The 22,275-nt window shown below is 46.3% G+C and overlaps 1 protein-coding gene across 1 annotated transcript; it reads right to left on the bottom strand.

The window, feature by feature from the left end:
* Nucleotides 1-3,310: 3,310 nt before the first annotated feature.
* On the bottom strand, nt 3,311-22,075 carry Smad9 (SMAD family member 9). Its single transcript, XM_051157164.1, has 5 exons — nt 21,515-22,075; nt 17,561-17,818; nt 14,476-14,697; nt 8,192-8,448; nt 3,311-3,582 (listed from the first exon to the last, which is right to left on the bottom strand). The coding sequence occupies exons 1-5, from the start codon at nt 21,924-21,926 to the stop codon at nt 3,439-3,441; spliced, it is 1,293 nt and encodes a 430-aa protein (XP_051013121.1). The 5' UTR covers nt 21,927-22,075; the 3' UTR covers nt 3,311-3,438.
* Between the last annotated feature and the right edge of the window lie 200 nt (nt 22,076-22,275).

Raw genomic sequence — 22,275 nt, 5'->3', positions numbered from 1 at the left:
TTTTTTAAGTGCCAGCAGGGCACAGTGGCACACACCTGTAATCCCAACACTCAGGGAGTCCAGGACAACCAAGGCTACACAGAGAAACCCTGTCTCAAAAACAAAGTGCCACCGAAGTTTTTACAGCATAAAGAATTCTAAAACTCCCATTTTCTAAGTAGGACAGTTTATAATTAAGCATCTTAGGGAGCTACAGATCATACACAGAATTATTTCCTAGAGTTTGAAAGAAATATCAAAAGGTGATTCATTATCTATCGTATTAATTCACTTTTAATGAATTAAAAGCATATAGCATTTCCAGGACAGAAAGCTAGGCTAGGCTTCTCTTGGTTGTCTGTTGTACATTCATTTAAATTTCTCCTTAACATAGGTGAGGGTCACATACCCTTGTACAGTTCAGCTGTTGAATCCCAGCAGATAAGACAATGTGGAATGCAGGGTATTTTTTTTTTTTTACAGTATTCAGCATATACAGGAGGTTCCTGGAGCATATTCAGAGTTAAGCAGGAGCTTGAAGTCTCACAGGCAGTATTTATAAAATGCATTCACTCCTGTTGTTTCTGATGCCCTTATAGGCACAACTCAGTCCTGAGAAGAGTGAAAGAGTGTTCTAAATGCTAGGCAGTTGGCTACCTTGGCTGCCCGTACAACAAAGCACTGAAGCGTGTACGTTAAATGGTGACGGCCTAATTCTGCAGGAGCTGTTAACATCATCTAGCTGAAATGAGCTGACTGTGCCTGGTTTCTGTTAAGACTCACACAAATACTGATTTGTATGTGGCGGCGAACATCCTGGGTCTTGTGGGCAGGCCACGCTGGTGCAGTCCTCTGTTATATGACCCTGCCGAGGGCAACTCGAGCCACGCTGTGTGGCCTGCCCACTTTCCTCTTCATCCTGTAAAACAACACTGTGCAGCATATTTTTGCTTGTGTGTTTCATCGAGTGATTGCCACATGGCCAGGGGAATCTGAAGTCAAGTGTTTCATTATAATTTTGTTCCATCTCTTAACTGCCAAGGGGGTAAAAACTGATTCAAATGTGATTTCGTCGCATGAGCAGAAGAAGGCTTACGTCTCTTCAATGCTAAGTTCTCTGGTGATATGTATGAGCCTACGTCATGATTCCTTTCTCAAAGATTTCAGGCACACTTTGATACTTTGTCTTATTTCTTAACACTGCAAGGAAATCCAAGTTGTTATGTTTTTCAGGCTTCTACTTTTTTGTTTTGTTTTGTTTTGAGACAAAGTCTCAATGTTTAACCCTGACTGGCCTGAAACACATTATGTAGGCCAAGCCAGCCTTAATTCACAGAAGTCCCCCTACCTCTGCCTCCCCTGTGCTGAGTTAAATGTATGCACCACCACACCTGGAACTTCTACTGCTGAATAGTCCCATGAAGCTACATGCAGCCAGAGGATGTTTGGCCTCTTGTGAGGAGATCAAAAGGGTTGGTAGAAATCTGGGCCAAATGCTTTGTGTCCTTGGGTGGGTACTCAGGGAAGATATGTCATTTGAGTGACTTTCCAAGGAAGAAGCTGGGAGAATTGTCAGAAAAAAATAGGGATGCAAGGAGGTGGAGTGGCTAAGAATAAAAGTAGTACTTACGCAAAGATAATTTGCCTAGTTCTGTGGAGAACTTCAATATAGTGATGATTAAAAACTCAATTACATTATTTTTCAAACCAAAGAAAATTCACGTGTGGGTTTTAAGGGTTCTGAGAGCCACGGTCTGTGTAAGTGGTTTACTGTTAGAATTACAGCTCCATGGAGGTAGGGACTGCCTCTAGTGTACATTTGATTCCACAGCACCTGACATCGTACCTGGTACACACAAGTGCACCAGACAGACTTAATGAGTCGCCGAGCTTGGGTTTGTCTACACTCTAAGTGGGCTCCCAGGTTTGAGTGAGAGGTGTAATGAGTTTTCTGGTATGTATATATGATTATATATGATAGACTTTATAGATACAGCAGACATTGTGAGTGAGACTTTTCACATGATCATTTCTATCTTAAATATAATTGAATGGGAAACAACAAACGCCTGTGCATTGATGCTATGCAGAATCAATTAAATGAAGGAACCTCGGATTCTGGAAACACCGTCCTTTAAAGTATAAGTGCCATCTTAACTAATGTGCTGCTTCTCAAAGGACATGAAGTAAACTTACAAGCAATGGGGCGACTAATAAGTGACATGTACCTTGAAGTCTAGAGTAAATTTCCCTTTATAATCCAAAGGAGGAAGTAACAAGCATTAATAATACATGCACACTGATATATGCATGTATATATACATAAGATCGTTTTAAAGATGCTTTATTATCCACTACCACTGTTTCCTCGAAAATGTAGGGCATGTGAGACGTTCCCACTTGGCTTGGGAAGCTGTACCAGGTATTCCATAGCTGTACAGGAGGCTGCAGGTGCAAGCAGCTAGCAGCTTCATCAGCACAGGTGCCAGGCTAAGCAACACATAATGTGACCCAGCGCTGCCTCCAGATTTCCCCCCCAAGGCTTTGCTGCTGTTTTAATCATCTGTAATTAATTGATATCTGTCACCCGGAGGAAAGACGTGGTAATGGGTGCCTGCCTTGTAGGCTCCAGTAGGGACCTGTTCGAGAGGGCAGGTAGGTAGCCACACGATGTCTTTCCCGACCCTCTAGCCTACAGCGTCATCTCTGCACAAGGCTTGCACACAGGGTACACGGGACAGACAGGAGGAAACCAAAGACTGGAGCCTGGTGTCCAGTGGAAGCAGGAGCTCCTGTGCTCCTGAGACTGAACTCTGCACAAACCCTGTCACTTAGGACTATGGCTCATCTCCAGCTGTTTTTGCCCATCAACCTCATTTTCTTTCCCTCCTAAACAGTGGTAGATGGAGGCAACATGACTCTAAGCTTCACAGTTTCTCCCTTTCCAATCACAGTTTACATCTGTTTAAACGTACCTGACATCGTGTGCAGTACCCGGCTATGCATATTCCAACTCGAAAGAGAAAAATCTCAGGGGCTTATCTCTCGCATTGCAAGTGAGCGCTCTTAAACTTGTGGGTTGGGTTTTGCTCTAGTGCTCTACCAGCTTTGTGTTTCCATTAGGGGGCGCAACATTCTGTAGAGTGACAAGCCGACTGAAGTGGCCTCGCATTCTGCCAATGCCCTTCACATAACTGTTTCCCTTTTCACAAAAGACATGGCTTCTAATTATAGCATTGGCCTGGGAAACATGCTTTTTTTCAACCACACAGCACTAGCCCCAGGTTAACTAGGCAGCACAAAACAAATGGTGATTTTTTTTTTTAAAAAAAAATGTGAATAATATACATTATACGTATTTACAGCTGCATCCAGAAACTTCCATTAGCTGCAGGTTGCACTGACAGTAGCCGCTGTGCCTGCATCTAGTCTGTGGAAGTGTAGCTGACGACATGACTGTTAGGACACTGAAGAAATAGGGTTGTGTGGGGAACCCATCTGAGTTAGAACCTTGTCCAGCCACTGCAGTGGCCCATGAAGGTGAATCTCAATCCAGCAGGGTGTGCTTGTGACATCCTGGCGATGATATTCTGCTCCCCAGCCCTGCAAAGGAAGAAAAGAGTGCAGATTGAATGATGCCTCCTTGCTAGAGGTCACCAGGGGGATGTAGGGCCCGTGGGCTTCCTGTGGGAAGGGATGCCTCCATGGAACAGATACCTCAGATGGGACCAGGTGAGTCAGGGTTTTCCTGTTGGCTCATTTATACCTATTTAGCAGTGGTCTGGGGCTCTCCACATCACATGGGAGAGGCTGGCAACCATCTCCCCATTACAAGGAAAGGGGCTCTCGTCTTCATGCAGAAGCCTGTGTCTGCACAAAACTGCTACTCACTAAAGACCAGGGATCAGGTGGGAAGGTTGCAAAGATGAGTAACTCTTGATTTTGCAGGGGGGTGGAAAGTCAGAGCTTAGAGCTTATTTCTCTTCTTCAGGCTCACTCATAAGTTTCCCATTTATCTCCATTGATAGGAGAGACAGTTACGAAAATGATGATAGATAAATAGATTACAGATAGATTAGATAGATAATTGATATGTAGAGCTAGATGACTGATAGATAAATGAGATAGATGATAGTTAGATAAATGATAATTATAGATAGATGATAGATAGACAGATAGATAGATAGATAATATAACATAGATGGCATATGTTCAAATTTATTTCTAATATGTTATTCACCAATGGAAAGCTATTTACGCTTTAAAGCAGAGGGTATTTCTGACTACGTTATTGACACCCGTGGTTCTCCAGAGTTGTTTAAAAGCTTTAGCACACAGCGGCTGGAGAAAATCCTGAGGTGTTAGAGCACTGCTCTTGCAGAGAACCAGAGTTTGGTTCCCAGCACCTACACGGCAGCTCACAGGTTTCCACAACTCCGGTTCCAGGGGAATTCAGAGAGCCCTTCTGACCTCCAAGGGCACCTGCGCTCACAGGACACACACAGGCCTCTCTCCAGCTCGCATGGCGGCTACTTCTCTCTTCCCTCAGTGCTGAGTCTGCAGCCCAGTTCTAAGGATCACAGCCCTCTGTGTTTAAATTCAGACCTGTGGTCCCATCCAAACACATGGAGCTAAATACCATCCGAATAAGGACCACTCCCAACTTACACCTCCATCTCTGGCCACTCTATCCAAAAGACATCCTGTAAATGTGACCGATGGCCACCGACAGCCGCTGTAACTTACACGGAACGCTCGGCCTTATTTGCATATCTCACCCACCTGTATCTTTCCCATCCTGGTGGAATGCAGTCCATGTTGTCTCTAGCTCTCGTCTCTCACCTCCACATCAAACCAGCCTTCTAACTGAGAGTCCTCCGCTCTGCACAGCCCTGCTGACGCTCCCCTGGTTGAAGCCCCCTCATTCTCCACTGTTTTACATCCATGAGTGTTTTGCTTGCACTATGTGTGTACGTTTCCTGTGGAGGCCTGAAGAGGGCGTCAGATCCCCTGGAACTGGAGTTTCAGGTGGCTGCGAGCCACCACATGGATGCTGGGAATTTGAACCCAGGTCCTGGGCAATAGTTTCGTACCAGCTCCTTCCCTCCTACCTCACCTGCCACATACCTTTTCTCCGCTTAGCACCCAGAATGACCCTTTTAAAGCGGAACGAAGCTAGGTGTGGTGGAGTATGCCTGTAACCCCAGCAGGAGAGAGAACGGAGCAGGAAGGTGCAGAGTCCAAAGCCAGATTGGGTTACACAAAATGACCCTGTCCACAAACAAACAAGCAAACAAAACTAAGTTGAACCGCGAAACTCCTCTTCTCAGAGCCTTTTCTCAGCATCACAAGGTGCTGAACTCTGCTCGGCTCTCAGGAATGGTCCCATCTCATTAGCCCCAACACAAGGCTCTGTCACGCAGCTCCGCTACTGCTTTCTACACAGAGGACGCGGGACCTCCAGGCCTCTGCTCGCACACGCTGCTTCTGTGATGCCTCCTCTGCTTATAACCTTTCTCTTTCCCTCTGCTCCATTCATTCCACTCAGTTGTTGCTTACTGCCTGCCTCTCTACCAGTTCACTGGTCCCCTCAGAAGGCAGAGGCCTGTGTATAACCAGCAATTCATGTCACCACCCACAGCAGCTCCTGGCCCGCCACGGGCATCTGCTCAATGAATAGTTGTCCGATGGCCAGCAAAATCTGAGCCGACAAAGACCTTAAAGATGATCTAGTCTTTCACTTACTATGGTCACCACCAGTGTCTAGTCATCTTTAAAAAAAAAAAAAAAAAAAAATGTAATCATTGGCAGTTTTTATTTTAAGTCCTTGCAGGACTGGCAGTGGATCTTGGCGCGCAAGTCTGTGCCCAGTCTGCGCATGCTCCTGAGTTCCTTCCTTCTCCTGACAGGGAGGAGTGGTAGGAAGAGGGCTGCGGGGAGCTCAGTACAGCAGTGGCAGTCTGTTTTCAGTGACTTAAAGTTTGAAGCTCTATACATTTGTTGTGTATCTAAGAAACATCTAGTTGATGTTGGGAAGTGATAACACTTCTACGCATGCGTGTATTACAATAATGACCTATGAGATAGCCACAGCTCATCCTCATTAAAAAACAGACCTGCGGAAAGTAACTGTCCCAGTGAAAGGGCAGTTCTCTAGCGGCAGGTTAGTGTCCCCTGCTGGCCCCACGGAGGCACTGCACCTGGAAAATTTCCAGGGTTTCCTTTCTACTTTGAATGTCAAAGATAGAATAAAGCAGTTTTGTCCTTACGAGAGAGGTGTCTTTAAGAAGACATTTTGTTAACAGACAAAATGTTTATCTTTACAATCAATTGCTTCCAAAATGTCCGATGAAAAATGTATATTAAACAACCTTGATAAATATTCTGCAAAAAGAATGAAGTATAGACACTTGTATCTCCTACTTTATCTTTCTTAGTCAGCTTTTCCACAAGCTGACCTATATACTTATTAAAGTTTACATTTCTAAATGTTAAAAATGAAGACATTTTAATTGAAAACTATACCTGTTGTGTTTTGGGGTTTTTTGTTGTTGTTGTTTATTTTAATTTTTATTTTTTGAGACAAGCTTTCTTTGTGTAGTCTTGGCTGTCCTGTACTAGCTTTGTGGACCAGGCTGGCCTCGAACTCACAGGCACCCGCCTGACTCTGCCTTCCCAAGCGATGGGATTATACGAATGCACCACTGTGCATGGTAACTAACTTTTTTTAATGATCAATAAGTATTTATTTTTTCATATATATTTAACTTATTTATTCACTTTAGATAGTAACTTCCCCCTTCTTCCAGGCCTCCCTTCCTCCTTCTCCTCCCTCCCCCTTCCCCTGACCCACCCTAGCACCTCAAGTCAAATCAGGGCTGATGGCATCCTCTTCCGCGATGGCCTGGCAAGCAGCCCCCACTGCAGGGGGATGTGAATGTAGCTCAGGGGAGGGCACTTATCTGACTCACTTCAGGAAGCCCTGGGTTTCATGCCCAGCACTGCTTTTAAAATGGAAAACAAGACCTGGAGAGATGGCTCCGCCGTTAAGAGCACTGGCTGCTCTTGCGGAGGACCTGTGTTCAATTCCCAGCACCCACTTGGCAGCTCACCACCATCTGTAACTCCAGCTGCAGGGGATCTGATGCCATCTCCTGGCCTTTTGGGGCACTGCATGCATGCGGTACACAGACATACGTGCAGACAAAACACCCATACACACAAAACAAATTTAAAAGAAAATGTAAGAGCTTTTGAGAAAGCCATGCTCCTTCCCTCGGTGGGGTTTGTGCCACTGTGAAAACCACACACCACAGAGTTTGGTAAGCAAGTCCAGATTTTTAAATATCAGATTGATTTCCCTGACTTGTTCACATCTGCCTCAGTGTTCCTATCCTGCAAGCTGTCTGTGCCAGCACTGATTAGTGCTGTTTTAGTTAGAGACGGTTCTCTTTCATGTTTTATCTATAAATGTATTTCCTACATTTGCCTGGCAGCTTTCTCTACTGACAGGAAGGTCTAATTCATGTCTGGTGACAGCAACGCCTAGCTAGCTGAGAGATGGGAAGTCTCTGCAGCCTTCGGGCCTGTCCATCATTATCATCCCTGCATCTTCATGTGCAGCTGAGTCACACTGCCACTTAATTGGGCTTTCCTCCTAAGGCAAAAGGCAAATTTTTCATATAATTGTTAAATAAGTCGGCACATACTTATACCTTCCTATAAACTGTTGATAATGTTTCCTCCAGAGGGTTGTTGCTGCTGAAGCTGGCTGTGTGACACACACTTTTAATCCCAGAAGACAGGCATCTGTGAGTTTCTAGTTAGCCTGGTGAGTGAGTGAGTTTCAGGGAAGCCATATAGTGAGATAGGAGCTTACTATATATATTAGAGAGAGAAAGGGGGAGGTGCATTAGAGAACCATCAAGGGAGGTTCATGAGTCCCCCAGTCCTAATGAAGACAGTTGACAGCTTTTAGGGAGAGTCAGTTTTCAAGAGCATGGCCCCTGGTAGGTTGACCTCAACCACACTAGTTCCCTTGGGTGGTCCTATACGCAGGAATATATGGGCAGTGGAAGTTTGACTAGATAATTTTTTTAAAAAAGGACAAGAATCAGTACATGAAAGAATAGAAAGAAAATACAAAGCTGTTATCCTGAATTTGTGCTTTCTTGCCATTTTCCACTCTATAAGCCAAAGTCCACGCCCTTACCTTCACAAAGCTCATCCGAATCGTGCACATTTTAGTCAGCTCATACACAACTTCAAAGCCGTGGTGCACTGACTGGGCGAGCAGCTGGGCGAAGAGCTGGTTGTTGAAGACCTTGAGGCTACAGCCACTGGGGATCTTGCAGACAGTGGCTGGGTGAAAGCCGTGCTGATAGTTGCAGTTCCGGCTCTGGACGAAGATGCTGCTGTCACTCACACACTCTGCATATACCTCGCCCCCAACGTAGTACAAATGCACACCTGTGGACACAAAAACCACGCTCTTCCTCTTCTGCTTCCTTTTCGGTGACTCAAGCACCTCAAGTAAAGTGCGATGAGGACCCTCTACACACAGGTTAACTCCTCTGTCATCACTGGTCATATAAGTGAAGGTGCATGTGCCCCAAATACCCACTTTTCTTCTTTGGCTTTTCCTACAGATGCGTAAAAAAAAGAAAGAAAGAAAGGAAGGAAGGAAGGAAGGAAGGAAGGAAGGAAGGAAGGAAGGAAAGAGAGAGAGAGAAAGAAAGAAAGAAAGAAAGAAAGAAAGAAAGAAAAAAGAAAGAAAGAAAGAAAAAGAAAGAAAAGAAAGAAAGAAAGAAAAGAAAAGAAAAGAAAAGAGAAAAGAAAAGAAAAGAAACATACTCTAAGGACTGGAGAGATGGCTCCGTTTTCAGCACCCCAATTGCAGCTCACAGCCATCTGTGATTTCTATTTAATAGGATCTGTCGCCCTCTTCTGGCCCTTTTGGGCATTGCATATGCATGTTGCACACCATCCATACACATAAAATAAAGAAAAACAAATTAAACCCAACCCACATGAATGGCCATTCTCAAAAATGAGTAAGTGGTCTCCATCACTTTTGATCTCATTCACTTCAAAATTAGCTTCCCTGATACTAGGTTAAAAAAAAAAACATGAAGCCGAGCATGGTGACCCACGCCTTTAATCCCAGCACTCAGGAGGTGAGGCAGGCGGATCGCTGTGAGTTCAGGGCCAGCCTGGTCTACAAAGTGAGTACAGGACAGTCAAGGCTGCACAGAGAAACCCTGTCTCGAAAAAACAAAAACAAACAAACAAAAAAAACATGCAAAGCAAAACCTTACAAAGTCCTTCACACCCACATGTAAAAAAAAAGTTATAGTAGGAGGTCCAGCTAATATCAGGTAAATGTGACTGAAATCCACACACTATACCTACTCCAGGGCTTGAAGAATTGAACAAGTTATAAATCTATTTCTTTGGCTCACACCTTCATGCCAGCACTAGGAGGGCAGAGGCAGGTGAGTTTGATTCTAGCCTGGCTTCCATAGTGTTCAGGCCAGCCAGGGCTGCACAGTGAGACCCTGACTCCAAACTAAAATTTAGTTGAATTTAATTTATTTAATTTCAGAGGCATGTCATTTACCTCTATAAATCACACATGTGCCCCTGAGAACCGGGACCCTCTCACCTCACTTCCACACACAGTCATGTAAAACTACAAGCAATTTATAGCTTTTATCAGTTTACCTTACATCCTTGGGATTACATTTCAAAAGGGACATGCTGAATAAATAAGGTGTGGTGCTTGCACACACACAGAAAATTTTACTCAGCTGTTAAAAAGCCTAAGTGGAGGGAACTGGAGATCGCTAGAAATAGGCCAGACTCAAACAAAACCCCACGTCTCCCCTCCCCCTCCCCACTACCCTCCATGCCCTCTCCTCCTCCTTTCTCCTCCTCTCCTCTTAATTGCCCTCAGCTTTCTTCTCTGTTTTCTTCCATGCTGGGATTCAGGCCTGACACCCCCAGCTTAGGCACTGGTGACCCTGAGGAACTGGAAGGAATGTCTCTGATTGGCTGGAACACAGTGCCTCTGCTGGACCCTCACCAAGCAAAGCCAGTGCTGCCTCCCCTGGCTGTGCTTGTGCACAATGGGGGTGGGGTGGTTGAGAGTGATGGGACATTCAGTTGTGTAGTTGAGCACCAAGCAGCCTGTTCATCAGGGTCCAGAGCTCCAGGCAATCTTAACAATTAGCCAGCTTTTGAAAAGCTCTGCAGAGGAGAAGGCAGCCAAGGCCAGAGCAACGCCAAGTGCCAGCTCCAGGGAGGGGTGCGCTGTGTCAGTGGGTTGAGGATTTACTGAAGGATAGTGGGGAGGCAGCAAGGCTCTCTGAGCTGCAGTGGCATCGTTGGCTCTGCCCTTCATGGTGGCACCTCCATGTGCGTTCCCTGCACGTGAGAGCAGTGGGAGGTGAAGCCTTTCTCTGCCTGTCAGCAGTTCCTTATCAGTGTGTGCTAGCTGCCATTGCAGAGGAGGACGAGAGAGACCCACTTGCATGCTGCCCCTCTGACCTACGTCACACCCACAGTACCTCTGGCCTTGGCTGAAGACACCAGGCTCAGAAAGCTTGAATAAAGGACATAGCCTCAGCAAAAGCGTAAGCTGAGGTCCAGGCAGGTCCAGCCTAAGGACCACATTGCCTGGATTCTCTGGGATCTTGAGTGCATCTTTCTCTTTTGTGCTTGTTTTTTGGAGATAAGGTTTTGCTGTGTAGCCCAGACTGAAGATAGATACTCCTGCTTCAGTCTCCAGGGAATGTGGATATGTGCTACCCTGGCCAGTGTGTTTGTGTGTGTGTGTGTGTGTGTGTGAGAGAGAGAGAGAGAGAGAGAGAGAGAGAGAGAGAGAGAGAGAGAGAGAGAGAGAGAGACAGACAGACAGACAGACAGACAGACAGACAGACAGACAGAGACAGAAAGAGATAGACACAGAGACACAGAGGCTGGGGATTGAGTCTGGGAACTGGCTCATGGTCATCAGATGCTCTCTCACTGGAGCCTCATCCCCAGCCCTCCACACTGGTACTTTCTTTGAGGACATTAATCCTTATTGCTCGGTGTGAGAACAGGTTCGGGATTTTAACAGTATATTTGTTTCCTCTGCTTTATCAAAGCTTCTCAATTTTTGGTCAACATGTTAATGATATCAAGGGGTCAATGACATTTTTATGGCAACGAGAAAAGACACGATGTCCCTTTTCAGCATTTCATAAAGAACTAGTATGAAGGAATGCCACATGTCACAAGGACGAATGGATCCCCACTGAGCTGAAATCCTGACAGTTACAGATTCAGGAGGCTGTGTGCCACTATCCAAGAAAGAAACAGGTCAATGAATTACATAAAATGTTGTCCAATGTCCTATGTGGGAGGCAGAGGTAGGAGGATCGCTGTGAGTTCGAGGCCAGCCTGGTCTACAAAGTGAGTCCAGGACAACCAAGTATACACAGAAAAACTCTGTCTTGAAAAACAACCATAACAACAACAACAAACAAACAAACAAAAAAAAACCCAATCACCCCATCTAATCCTGGGCTCCGCTCCACATAGCTCCTTCCCTTGTGGGCTTCCTAGAGGAAGCCACAGAGCAGCACTAACTTGTACTGAAATGCAAATTGCTATCCTTGCTCACCGTTTAGGCAGTGGCTGAGTGAACAGGCTGTTGAATGCCCCACCACTCCACTAACAGACTCCAAGGCGAGCTCAACCTTGAGAACAGATCTGCCCCAGGTGATCGTGACACTGACACAGGGTCAGGGCCACTGCATTGGCCTATCTGCTGAGCCAAATGAAATCACGTGACTCCGTGACTCCTGGAGATACTGCTGTCTCTAGCCGGAGGCCAGCCTGTGGACTGGGTTCTGCCCTCACCTCAGATTCAGAGCTGGCTCACATGCTCGCCTGGGCTCTGCTTCTTCTCCTAGGGACCCACCTTCCCTCTCGATCCTTTGCCAACTTGTGCTGGGTTTGTAGATAAGGCTTTCACTGGATGAAAACTACCCCCTAATCACACCCAGACCAGGGTCAGTTGACAAAATCTTAGCTATGGTATAAAATAGGTTCTGGGAGGGTTATATACTTGAAGGCCATTTAATTCAAAAACCCACTAAACCTGCAGTTGCCCTCTCTGGTTCTTACCACCAGCTTTCAAGTCTGGGGGTTAGGGGCAACGCGTAAGCAGGTCTCTCTGGTCCTTCTCTGCGATGGCAGCTAGCACACACTGACGAGGAACCACTGACAGGCAGGGACGGGCATTGTCTCCCACTACTCTCACGGGCATTGTCTCCCACTACTCTCACGTGCAGGGAACACACACAGAGGTGCCACCGTGAAAGGCCCGAGATGCCACCGCAGCTCAGAGAGCCTTGCTGCCTCCCCACTGTCCTTCAGTAAATCCTCAACCCACTGACACAGCGCACCCCTCCCTGGAGCTGGCACTTGGCGTTGCTCTGGCCTTGGCTGCCTTCTCCTCTGCAGAGCTTTTCAAAAGCTGGCTAATTGTTAAGATTGCCTGGCGCTCTGGACCCTGATGACCAGCCTTGTCCCATCGCTGTCACTCACACAATGGGCCCCTCCTCCTCAGCCGCTTCTTTCAATCCTGCTTCCAAAGCATCCAAAGCCCTGCACAGCCTGGGTCCGACACCATCCTCCCATGAGCAAGAAGCCCACTAGATGAAACTTATCTGATCCAGACAGGCTGCCTAGCACCCTGATGGCCCAGCAGGCATGAGGCCCTGAGTAAAAGAATAGTAATTTTAAAAAACATGGAAAATAGAGCCAGGCGTGGTGGCACACACCTTTAATCCCAGCACTCTTGGAGGCAGCAGCAGGCGGATCACTGTGAGTTAGAGGCCAACCTGGTCTACAAAGTGAGTCCAGGACAGCCAAGGCTAACAGAGAGACCCTGTCTTGAAAAGCCAAAAAACAAAAACAAAAAAACAAAAGACATGGAAAACAGAAGTTAACCAGAAAACCACTATCCAAGAATAATCACGGGTAGCCTCTGCTATATGTCCTTAAGTCTTGTTTATTTATTTTGTGTTTATTTAGTCTTTGCTGCGTGTAGCTCATGCTAGCCCCAAGTTTTCTCTGTAGATGAGGATGACCTTGAACTCTTGAACTTCCAATGCTCTGGTGGCTCCTGCCCACGTGTAAGGATTACAGGCATGTACCACTAAGCCTGACTTTAAAGGCCATTGAATTTTTTTCAATATTATAAAAAAATATTTATTTATTCATACATATGAGCGCTCTACTTGCATATGTGCCTGCATGACAGAAGAGGGCACCAGATCCCATTATAGATGGTTATGAGCCATTGTGTGGTTGCTGAGAATTGAACTCAGGACCTCTGGAAGAGCAGCCAGTGCTCTTAGGCTGCCGTCTCTCCAGCCCCCTATAGAGGCAGTTTTTAAAAAGAAATCTGAAAAACAAAAATCAAAATGAAAATATATTCTGCAAGATGTTTTAAGGCCTTTCTCATTTAGTAATATATTGTGAATATTTCCTCAGGATATGGCATGTTCTGCAGTGTGTCAAACTCAATGGCTGCCACAGGATAACATCCTATGCTGATAGTTTTTAGGATTATCTTTTATAAAGAAAAGATGCCAGCCAGGTATGGTGGTGGCACATGCTTGTAATCCCAGCACTCTTGGAGGCAGAGGCAGGTGGATCTCTGAGTTTGAGGCCAGCCTGGTCTACGAAGTGAGTCCAGGACAGCCAAGGAAGGCTACACAGAGAAACCCTGTCTCGAAAAACCAAAACAAGCAACAAACAAAAACAAAAAAACATAAAAGAAGAAAGATAAAAAGAAAAGATGCTTTACAAGGGGCTGGAGAGATGGCTCACAGTTAAGAGCACTGGCTGCTCTTACAGGGAACCTGGGGCCAGTTCCCAGCACCCACACAGTGGCTCACAACCATCTGTAACTCTAGGTTCAGGAGGATCTGACATCTTCCTCTGGTTTCTGTGGGCACCAGACATGAACATAGTGCAAATACATATATGTAAATACATATACACAAATAAAATAAATAAATCTTAAAATGTGCATATATAATAACAATATAATACTAACAATACGTACTTCTAGTGAATAACCTCATCCTGCCTTCATATTTATTGTGGGTTTTATTTGTTGGTTTTTGTAGCTAGGACCTTATGTAGCCCAGGCTGTCTAGCCTCCTGTCTCTACCCTCCCAGTTCTGGGATTAAAGACCTACGCCTCCACATTTGGCCCGATGTCATGTCTTCACAGCACTCATCCCAGGCCACCCCTGAAAGAGAGTCTACTGACTTTAGAGGCAAAGAGACCCCAAGAGTCCATATCCCTCTCCAGGGGTGACACTCTGCCTGGGGGGAGGGGGGTCTTCCCATGGGCTACATGACCGATGTCTAGCCGCTGGTTTCCGTTAGCTCAGAAGCCGCAGTGTAGCCAAAAGCTATGTGGGTTCTCACCCTTTCCAATGTGCCTCCTGGTGTTTTCTATTGTTGAGTTCCTGTTTACATTTGAAAGCAGCCCAAGGCAGAACCGATTCCTGTTATTGGACGGGTCAGTGAAGCCGTCTACCAGCACGCTTCGCGAGGACGCCTGGAAAGTCTCTCCGACGCGGTTGTTTAGTTCGTAGTACGCAACAGAGCACCAGTGCTGGGGCTCCTCATAGCAAACTGGCCGAAAGTCTGAAAGGAAACAAGAGAGAAGGTACGGCATCACTGTCGCCTCTGGGCTCCGAGCTCAAGATCCCAACGCAAAACAGAGATGAAAGGCTTTAAACCAGACTGCTAGCTATAGGACCAGGTTCCTTTACAATCCGTGCGTGTTCGACGGAAGCTGTCTTGGGCTAGCTCACTTGTTTATTGCGTCCATGAGTCTAAGGCCACGGTCCTTGTTAATTTTCTACAGCTAGAGAGAGTCTGAAAACATTTCTGTTTACAGATGATTGTAAGGAGGGGCCAGGAAAAAGACAGCATGGACAGATTGATGCAAAACGTTGCCAGACCCAAAGCAAGCAGGTAAAAGCCAGGTGGCAGGTCACCTCCTCTTTACCACAGAAAGACAGCAGCATCCTGTTGTTATGGAACTGAGCTGAACCCCCCATGTCAAAAGGTGTAATTCTGCACACCCCCCATGTCAAAAGGTGTAATTCTGCAACAAAGCAATGATTAAAAAAAACAAAAACAAAAACAAAAAAAAAACACCCAATAGTTGAATATGATAACAAACCAAATCAAAAGCACTGAATAAATTTTATTTAATGCTGGGCGGTGGTAACACCTGCCTTTAATCCCAGCACTCCGGAGGCAGAGACAGGTGAATTGCTGTTGAGTTTGAGGCCATCCTGCTTTATAAAGTGAGTCCAGGACAGCCAAGGCTACACAGAGAAACCCTGTCTCAAAAAAAAAAAACAAAAGAAAAGAAAACAAAAACCTTTATTTAAGAAAAAGAAAACCTATAGAGGGCCACATTCTCTATGGAACACACAGATATCTATGTAAATGTCAGCATAGGTGTATTTTAAGGAGAGCTGGCTTCTCAACTTTGATAGGTCTGTCCACAGATGGAAGGAGGACAAAGAACATCACCCTGCTGGTGTGAGCCAGCAGGATCCAGCCGATACAGGCAATCTTTTAAAGGAACGTGTGTGTATTGTGCGAATCTGTAACTCACAGTATAGTTACCCTGTCCTGACACCACTATGTTTCTATGTTTCAAGCACATGCAGGGAAGTTCTTCATGCAATAAGTAATGGATGAGCAGGCATTGCGGGCAATCTGAGCACAGAGGCGAGGAGAGTGACAGAACACGAGGTGGGACATGTGGACAAGGGTGTCTAGAATCTTGTTAAGGGACAGCAGTAAAGATGCTTCATTTTATAAGTTCTTTGAGAGTAAGGAAGATTTGTCTAAATCTCTTAATTCTTTCTCAGCAACCTTGGGCAAGGCTTGTATATAGTGAGAGTTTATGAATAACCATTACGTAAGAGGATTTACAAATAAAAGAGTGAGGTAAACTGTAACTGTGGGCGCCAACTGTATGTGTGCAGGCCTCGCATTTTAACTGTGGGCGCCAGCTGTATGTACACAGGCCTCACATTTTAACTGTGGGCGCCAGGTGTACGTGTGCAGGCCTCACATTTTAACTGTGGGCACCAGCTGTATGTGTGCAGGCCTCACGTTTTAACTGTGGGCGCCAGCTGTATGTACACAGGCCTCACATTTTAACTGTGGGCGCCAGGTGTATGTGTGCAGGCCTCACGTTTTAACTGTGGGCGCCAGGTGTATGTGTGCAGGCCTCACGTTTTAACTGTGGGTGCCAGCTGTATGTGTGCAGGCCTCACGTTTTAACTGTGGGCGCCAGCTGTATGTGTGCAGGCCTCACATTTAACTGTGAGCGCCAGCTGTATGTGTGCAGGCCTCACATTTTAACTGTGAGCGCCAGCTGTATGTGTGCAGGCCTCACATTTTAACTGTGAGCGCCAGCTGTATGTGTGCAGGCCTCACATTTAACTGTGAGCGCCAGCTGTATGTGTGCAGGCCTCACATTTAACTGTGAGCGCCAGCTGTATGTGTGCAGGCCTCACATTTTAACTGTGGGCGCCAGCTGTATGCATGCAGACCTTTGGGCACTTTTTATCTCCAGTGACTATTAATCTCACCCTGCAGAAAGAGGCTCCTATAAATATCTTCTTCATGTCTTTTCTGTGACCAGCTTCACAGATACCATAGCACATACCTCACGGAGACGCCCTCGAGCAGTGCTTCTCAGCCTTCCTGATGCTAGGCCCTTTAATACAGTTCCCCAAGTTGTGGTGACCCCCAACGATGAAATTATTTTGTAGCTACTTCATAACTTTGCTGCTGTTATGAATCATAATGCAAATATCTGATATGCAGGATATCTGATATGTGACCCCCCACCAGGGGTCCTCCTTGTGGCCTGAGAGTAGACCAAATCTCATTTAGTTAGTCAGTTAGTTAGTTTTTGTGTGTGCATGGTGTTTGTGTGGAGGTCAGAGGACAACTTTGTGGAGTCCATTTTCTCCTCCCACCTTTACGTAGCTCTATGGATGTAACTCAGGTTGGTAGACTTAAGTAGCAAGTACCTTCATCTCCTGAGCAACAAAGCTAGCCTTTTCTTTTAGTATTTACATTTCTAATTTTTTTTAGTTGTTATACAATTGTATGTTCATCTTACTTCTACACTCAGCAAAAGTGGCATAAGCCTGTAACGCCAGAGCTGGAGAAACTGACACAAGAAAACGGTGGGTTCAAGACCAGCCCGTATAAAAGGCAGGACCATGTTTCAAAACAAACAAACGAACCATCACATGTTTTGTAAATGCCCAGGGAAGGTGTTAAGTTCTTCTTAGTTTCCGAAAGTCCGCATCTGCAGTTTGACTCCAAAACAGATTCAAACTTGGTCATCCTGGAAGGTGGTGAGTGAGAGACAGCCTAGGCCCACAGACGGTTCTGTAAACCAAAAGGCACCATAGACCTGCAAAGCGCGACAGTTACAGGTGGTCCCCACTTCCCACAGACTGACCTGAGTGTTGATATGGACTGTCTGACTCGGAAGGACTTCCTGGGGAGTGTGGGTAGCTGGTGGGGCATGGAGACTGCGGGAACACGTGACCTGGTGAGGAGGGAGGCGCAGGACAGACAGACTGCTGGAAAGAGTCTGGGTAGGTGGCGTTGTGCGGCATGAGGGGTTCGCTGTGCAGGGAGGCACTTCGGAACTTGGCCAAGAGGCTGAGCTGGGGGTTGTACTCGCTGTGTCTCGGTACAAGCACTGGAGGCAGAACTAGGAACAAAAGAGAAAGAGGGAAGGTTTGGCTCATTAAGATGGAATGGGGCTGAGGATGTTTTTTTCCCTTGGCCATTTGCGGGAAGACTGTTCTTCCTCCACCAGCCCCCTCTCCATATATCGTGTTCATGGAAAACGCTACACAAAGATTTCATCTCTACTCATGAAGAGCCTTTGGGCTATGCTCACTTACCAGCCCAGATTCTTACCACCTGCATCTTAAGCAAACCATCACAGTGACCAAGTTCAGGAGGCTCCCATTCACTCCCACCTTGGTACCCATCTGTTTGCATCTTCAGCTCTGCCAATAAAGTCCTTTCTAAACGAGGCATAGTTGGTTCCAAATGCAACAGAACCCCAGGTGAGGACCAGAATATTTTCCATTAGACACCACCTTGAATTATTTAGATGATGAGCCTCAATTTCAGACTCTTTACTGCTGCTGAAATATTCGATGTCCTTTTCACAATAATCTAAAAGCAAGAGGCCAAAAGCTGTCAAGTGAAATTCAAGTGTTAAGTGAAGAGACAAAGCACAAGGTCAGAGGCAACATGAAAAGCTATCAATTCAATTTATTCAAGTTAGTGGGTCCCTCCTGCCCCCCTCCACCTCCCCAGCACTAGAGGTGGAACCCACAGGCCTCACACATGCTAGACAAGTGCCCTACCACCGAGCCACACCCAGCCCCCTTTTCACTCTAAGATACGGTCTCACTAAGTTACCCAGGCAAGCTGGCCTTCCACCTAGTGTATAAGCCAGGCAAGCATTGAGCTTGCATCCTGCTGTCTCAGCCTTTGAGTAGATGGGGTTACAGGCCTGTGCCAGCTGGGTTCACGCTCATTAAAACAAACATGAGAGGCAACTACTTATGGAGTCTGCCAGGCAGCCTGCCTGCCTTTCTGAATTCCTCAGAAAAGGATAACTTTTCTGTCTCCTTTCCTGACTTGAAGAGCGTGGCTTTCTCTCTTGCTGCTCTTCATCTCCCTCCTCTGGGCAGCTTCCAAAACAGACTGACTACCTTCTCGGCTGCCTGTCACTCAAGCTTAGTCTAAGAGAACTGTAGACCAGGCTGGCCTTGAACTCAGAAATCCACCTACCTCTGCCTTCTGAGAGCTGGGATGAAAGGCATGAGCCTAAATTATTTGATTAATGAGACTAAGGTCCCAAAAGAGGGACCCCAGTTTTTCTGTAACATGAAAAAAAAAACCAGATTGGACCCTGAAAATGTGATGAGGGCAGAGCTCTGACCATAACAACAGCTTGAGGTTCTAGAGGGCTGTCGTCAGATTAGGCAGCTACTGGTTATCCCCCCTAAGATGAAAGTGCCACTATTGCGCCCCCGAGGCTATCTCGCCACACTGCTCACGGTCCATAGCTTTACAGCTGGGTAGGACGACTTTTCTCCCTTAGAAGCTAGCGTAGCTCCTTCAGATACTGAGAACCAGCCCTCAGGAAGGAGGATTCCAGGCCAGTCTCCGTTCTGTTCCCGCAAGGAATATCACCTCATTCTATTAAAAATGTGTTAGAAGTGAACAACCCAAACAAAACTAAACCCTGTAACTTAAATGTTATTAAAATTAATATTATGTATGATTTTAAATTAGCATAATCTTGGCCTATCTTTTTAGAAATTTAAACCTAAAACTAATTACACAAAAGCTATCTACATATGTAAAATATTCAGGCTGTCATCTTAAGAGAAACCTAAACTGAAATTTAAAAAAAAAGAAAATTCTTCAAAAATGGGCTTTTGAGTACCTAAAAAGAAAACAAAGTGCATTACACAACGTTTCAAATTAGCAATTACATTTTAGGATTGCTACCCAGAAAGTACTTTTGAAAAAATTTATTTTCTAATTATGCATGTGGTGAGGTGGGTGCATGCAAATGATCACAGAAGGAGCTGGATTCCCCAGGAGCTGGAGTTATGGCCAATATTGGTGCTGGGAACCAAACTGTGTTCTTACCAGCTGAGTCATCTTTCTAGTCCCAGAAAGAATTCCTTAATGATCAGTCTTCCATTTTAATGTGTACTGCAGAGGTCTAGTATAAGCCAAACCTTCAAGCTATTTTTAATATAAACTCAGATATTATTAATGGGGTTTTGTTTAGTTCAGAATTATGTTATGTGGCTATGGCTGTTCTCACATGGGGGCATTCAAGCCATGTGTGCATTTAGATTCCTGACATGTAAAGAGAGTCCAGAAAGAAAGAGGGAAGAAGGCAAGATAGGATTCAGAGCGAACTCATAAGGTTTGCTGGGGCCTTCAGTCACCTTCCCAGACAGGATCCCAATCCCTGGAAGCTAGCCCGCCCGCCCGCCCTTGTCTCCCCAGCCCCCCTTCCCCGCGCCCCTATCCCAATCCCTGTTAAAGGAAGTGAGCCCCACACAGGGAAATGATGCTCTGGACGGCAAGATGGCAAGTTTGCGGAACTTGAAGCGTGGCCTGTTGACAAACCTCTGATGTGGGATGTGCGGGAGGGGCGGGGAGCGGGGAGGCGGGTGGGGGAGGGGGTAGTGAACACAACACCGCAGGAGAGTATTTGGGCTGTCATCCAGACAGCCCAGTGGAACTCATCTCCCAAGTCCCTGGAACTAGCCAGAAAGCCAACCAAAGAGAGAAGATATCCAGGGCTGGAGAGATGGCTCAGTGGTTAAGAGCACTGACTGCTTTCCCAGAGGTCCTGAGTTCAATTCCCAGCAACCACATGGTGGCTCACAACCATCTATAATATGATCTGATGCCCTTGTCTGGCCTGCAGATGTACATGCAGGCAGAACACTGTATACATAATAAATAAACAAATGTATTAAAAAAAAAAACTGCTTCCCCCTGGAAGGCCACAGGGACACCCCACCCAAAAAAGATTGCCACTAAAACTGCTACAGCCAGTGAAAGTAGAGTGGACTTCTTCCAAAATTCAGAGATATATGGACGGACACACATGCATGCATGCTCGCGTGGGTGTGCGAAGAGTTGACAAAAAGTAATTTTCAATCACAAAATCGTAAGCATTTTTAAGGACTGCGAGTACAGGTCAGTGGCAGAAGGCTCCCATGATGTGCAAGGCCTGGGTTTAACTCCCAGCCAAAGGGGAGAAGGGAACGGAGATGCTGTGCGGTAAAAGGGCACTATCTTGCGTGTATGAAGGCCCGGATGCAATCCCAGAAAATAACAAACAAAAACTTCATATTTAGGAACAATGGCCTATCTTCCCCAACCGTTTGTTTAAGCCTTGGACTCCTTCAGCAATACCCCTTGGCTGTTTCAGATGGAGACAGGATGGAGATGAGACGCTTAGCAAAATGAAGCCCACACCCAGTTTTCAGTCTAAAACTCTGAAGGTCATTGGTTTCTGTCTGCACCTAGTGGGGGCAGGAAGCGTGTCTTCCTCTTCTTTTTTTTTTTTTTTTTTTTTTTTTAACAGTTAATTATTATCAAGGCACACAATCTCTTAAGAACTAGGAAGGGCTTAGTTTTCCTAAATCCACTCCTAAATAAAACGACAATTTTTTTTCAGACCCCTACCAAGCTTACAAGCCTTTTAGTATAAGAGAATCATAATTTTTTTTTCCAACTGCATGATTTCAGTGAAAATCCCCGCCCCCATCCACCCCCTATACAGAGGTCACTTCCTGTGGACGCGCCATCACCAGAAAGCCCAGTAGTCTTGACTCCCGGAAGCACCCACCTGGCGTCTCCACGCGCCGGTAATGGTATGGGTTGATGCAGACCTCCTTCTGCTTGGAGCCAAACGGGAACTCGCAGCACTCCAAAGGCTTCAACTCATGATGGGACTGCAGGTCTGGCCAGCGCCACACGCGGCAGTAGATGACATGGGGCAGCCCCTTGCGGTGGGACACCTGTAGGCGACCATCCAGGGAGCGGGGGATGGTGACGCACTTGCTAGGCTGGCCCGGGCAGCTCAGTGCTCTCTCCAGCTCATCCATGGCTCCTTTCTTCTTCTTTAATTTCTTCACCAAAGAGTCCACGGCCTTCTCTGCCCACTTCTCCTCTTCATCTCCCTGCTTCCAACCCAGCAGCCTCTTCACTGCGGGGCTGGTGAAGGAGAAAAGGGAGCTGATGGGGGTGCTGGGGTGCATAGGATGCGGACCTCAGGCTCCTGCACGGGGAAAGAGGGTGAGGCCTTTTCAAGGCTTGCAGGGCCCTGGGCCGGTCAGCGGCAAGTACCTATCCACGGATGTCATAGGAAAAAGCTTGCCTTTCCTGCTGTTAGCAGTGGAGACTTGATTCAAATCTGGACATGGATGACTTCCTCCAAAGCTCTTGGATGCTCCGGTCCAGTTGGCTAACTCTGAAAGATAAGACAAGCCTCCGTGGGCCATCTGGGTCGTTTTCGGACTAGGTAAGGAAGGACAGGAGGGACAAAATACCTTCCCAGTGCTTTAAGTTGAAAACTCCCAAGTCATGGTCGACCTCGCTCTCCCCTGT

Source organism: Acomys russatus, chromosome 15 (assembly GCF_903995435.1).
Source record: "Acomys russatus chromosome 15, mAcoRus1.1, whole genome shotgun sequence".
Taxonomy (NCBI): domain Eukaryota; kingdom Metazoa; phylum Chordata; class Mammalia; order Rodentia; family Muridae; genus Acomys; species Acomys russatus.
The sequence above is the reverse complement of the archived record's forward strand: the minus strand, read 5'-3'. Positions and strand labels throughout refer to the sequence as shown.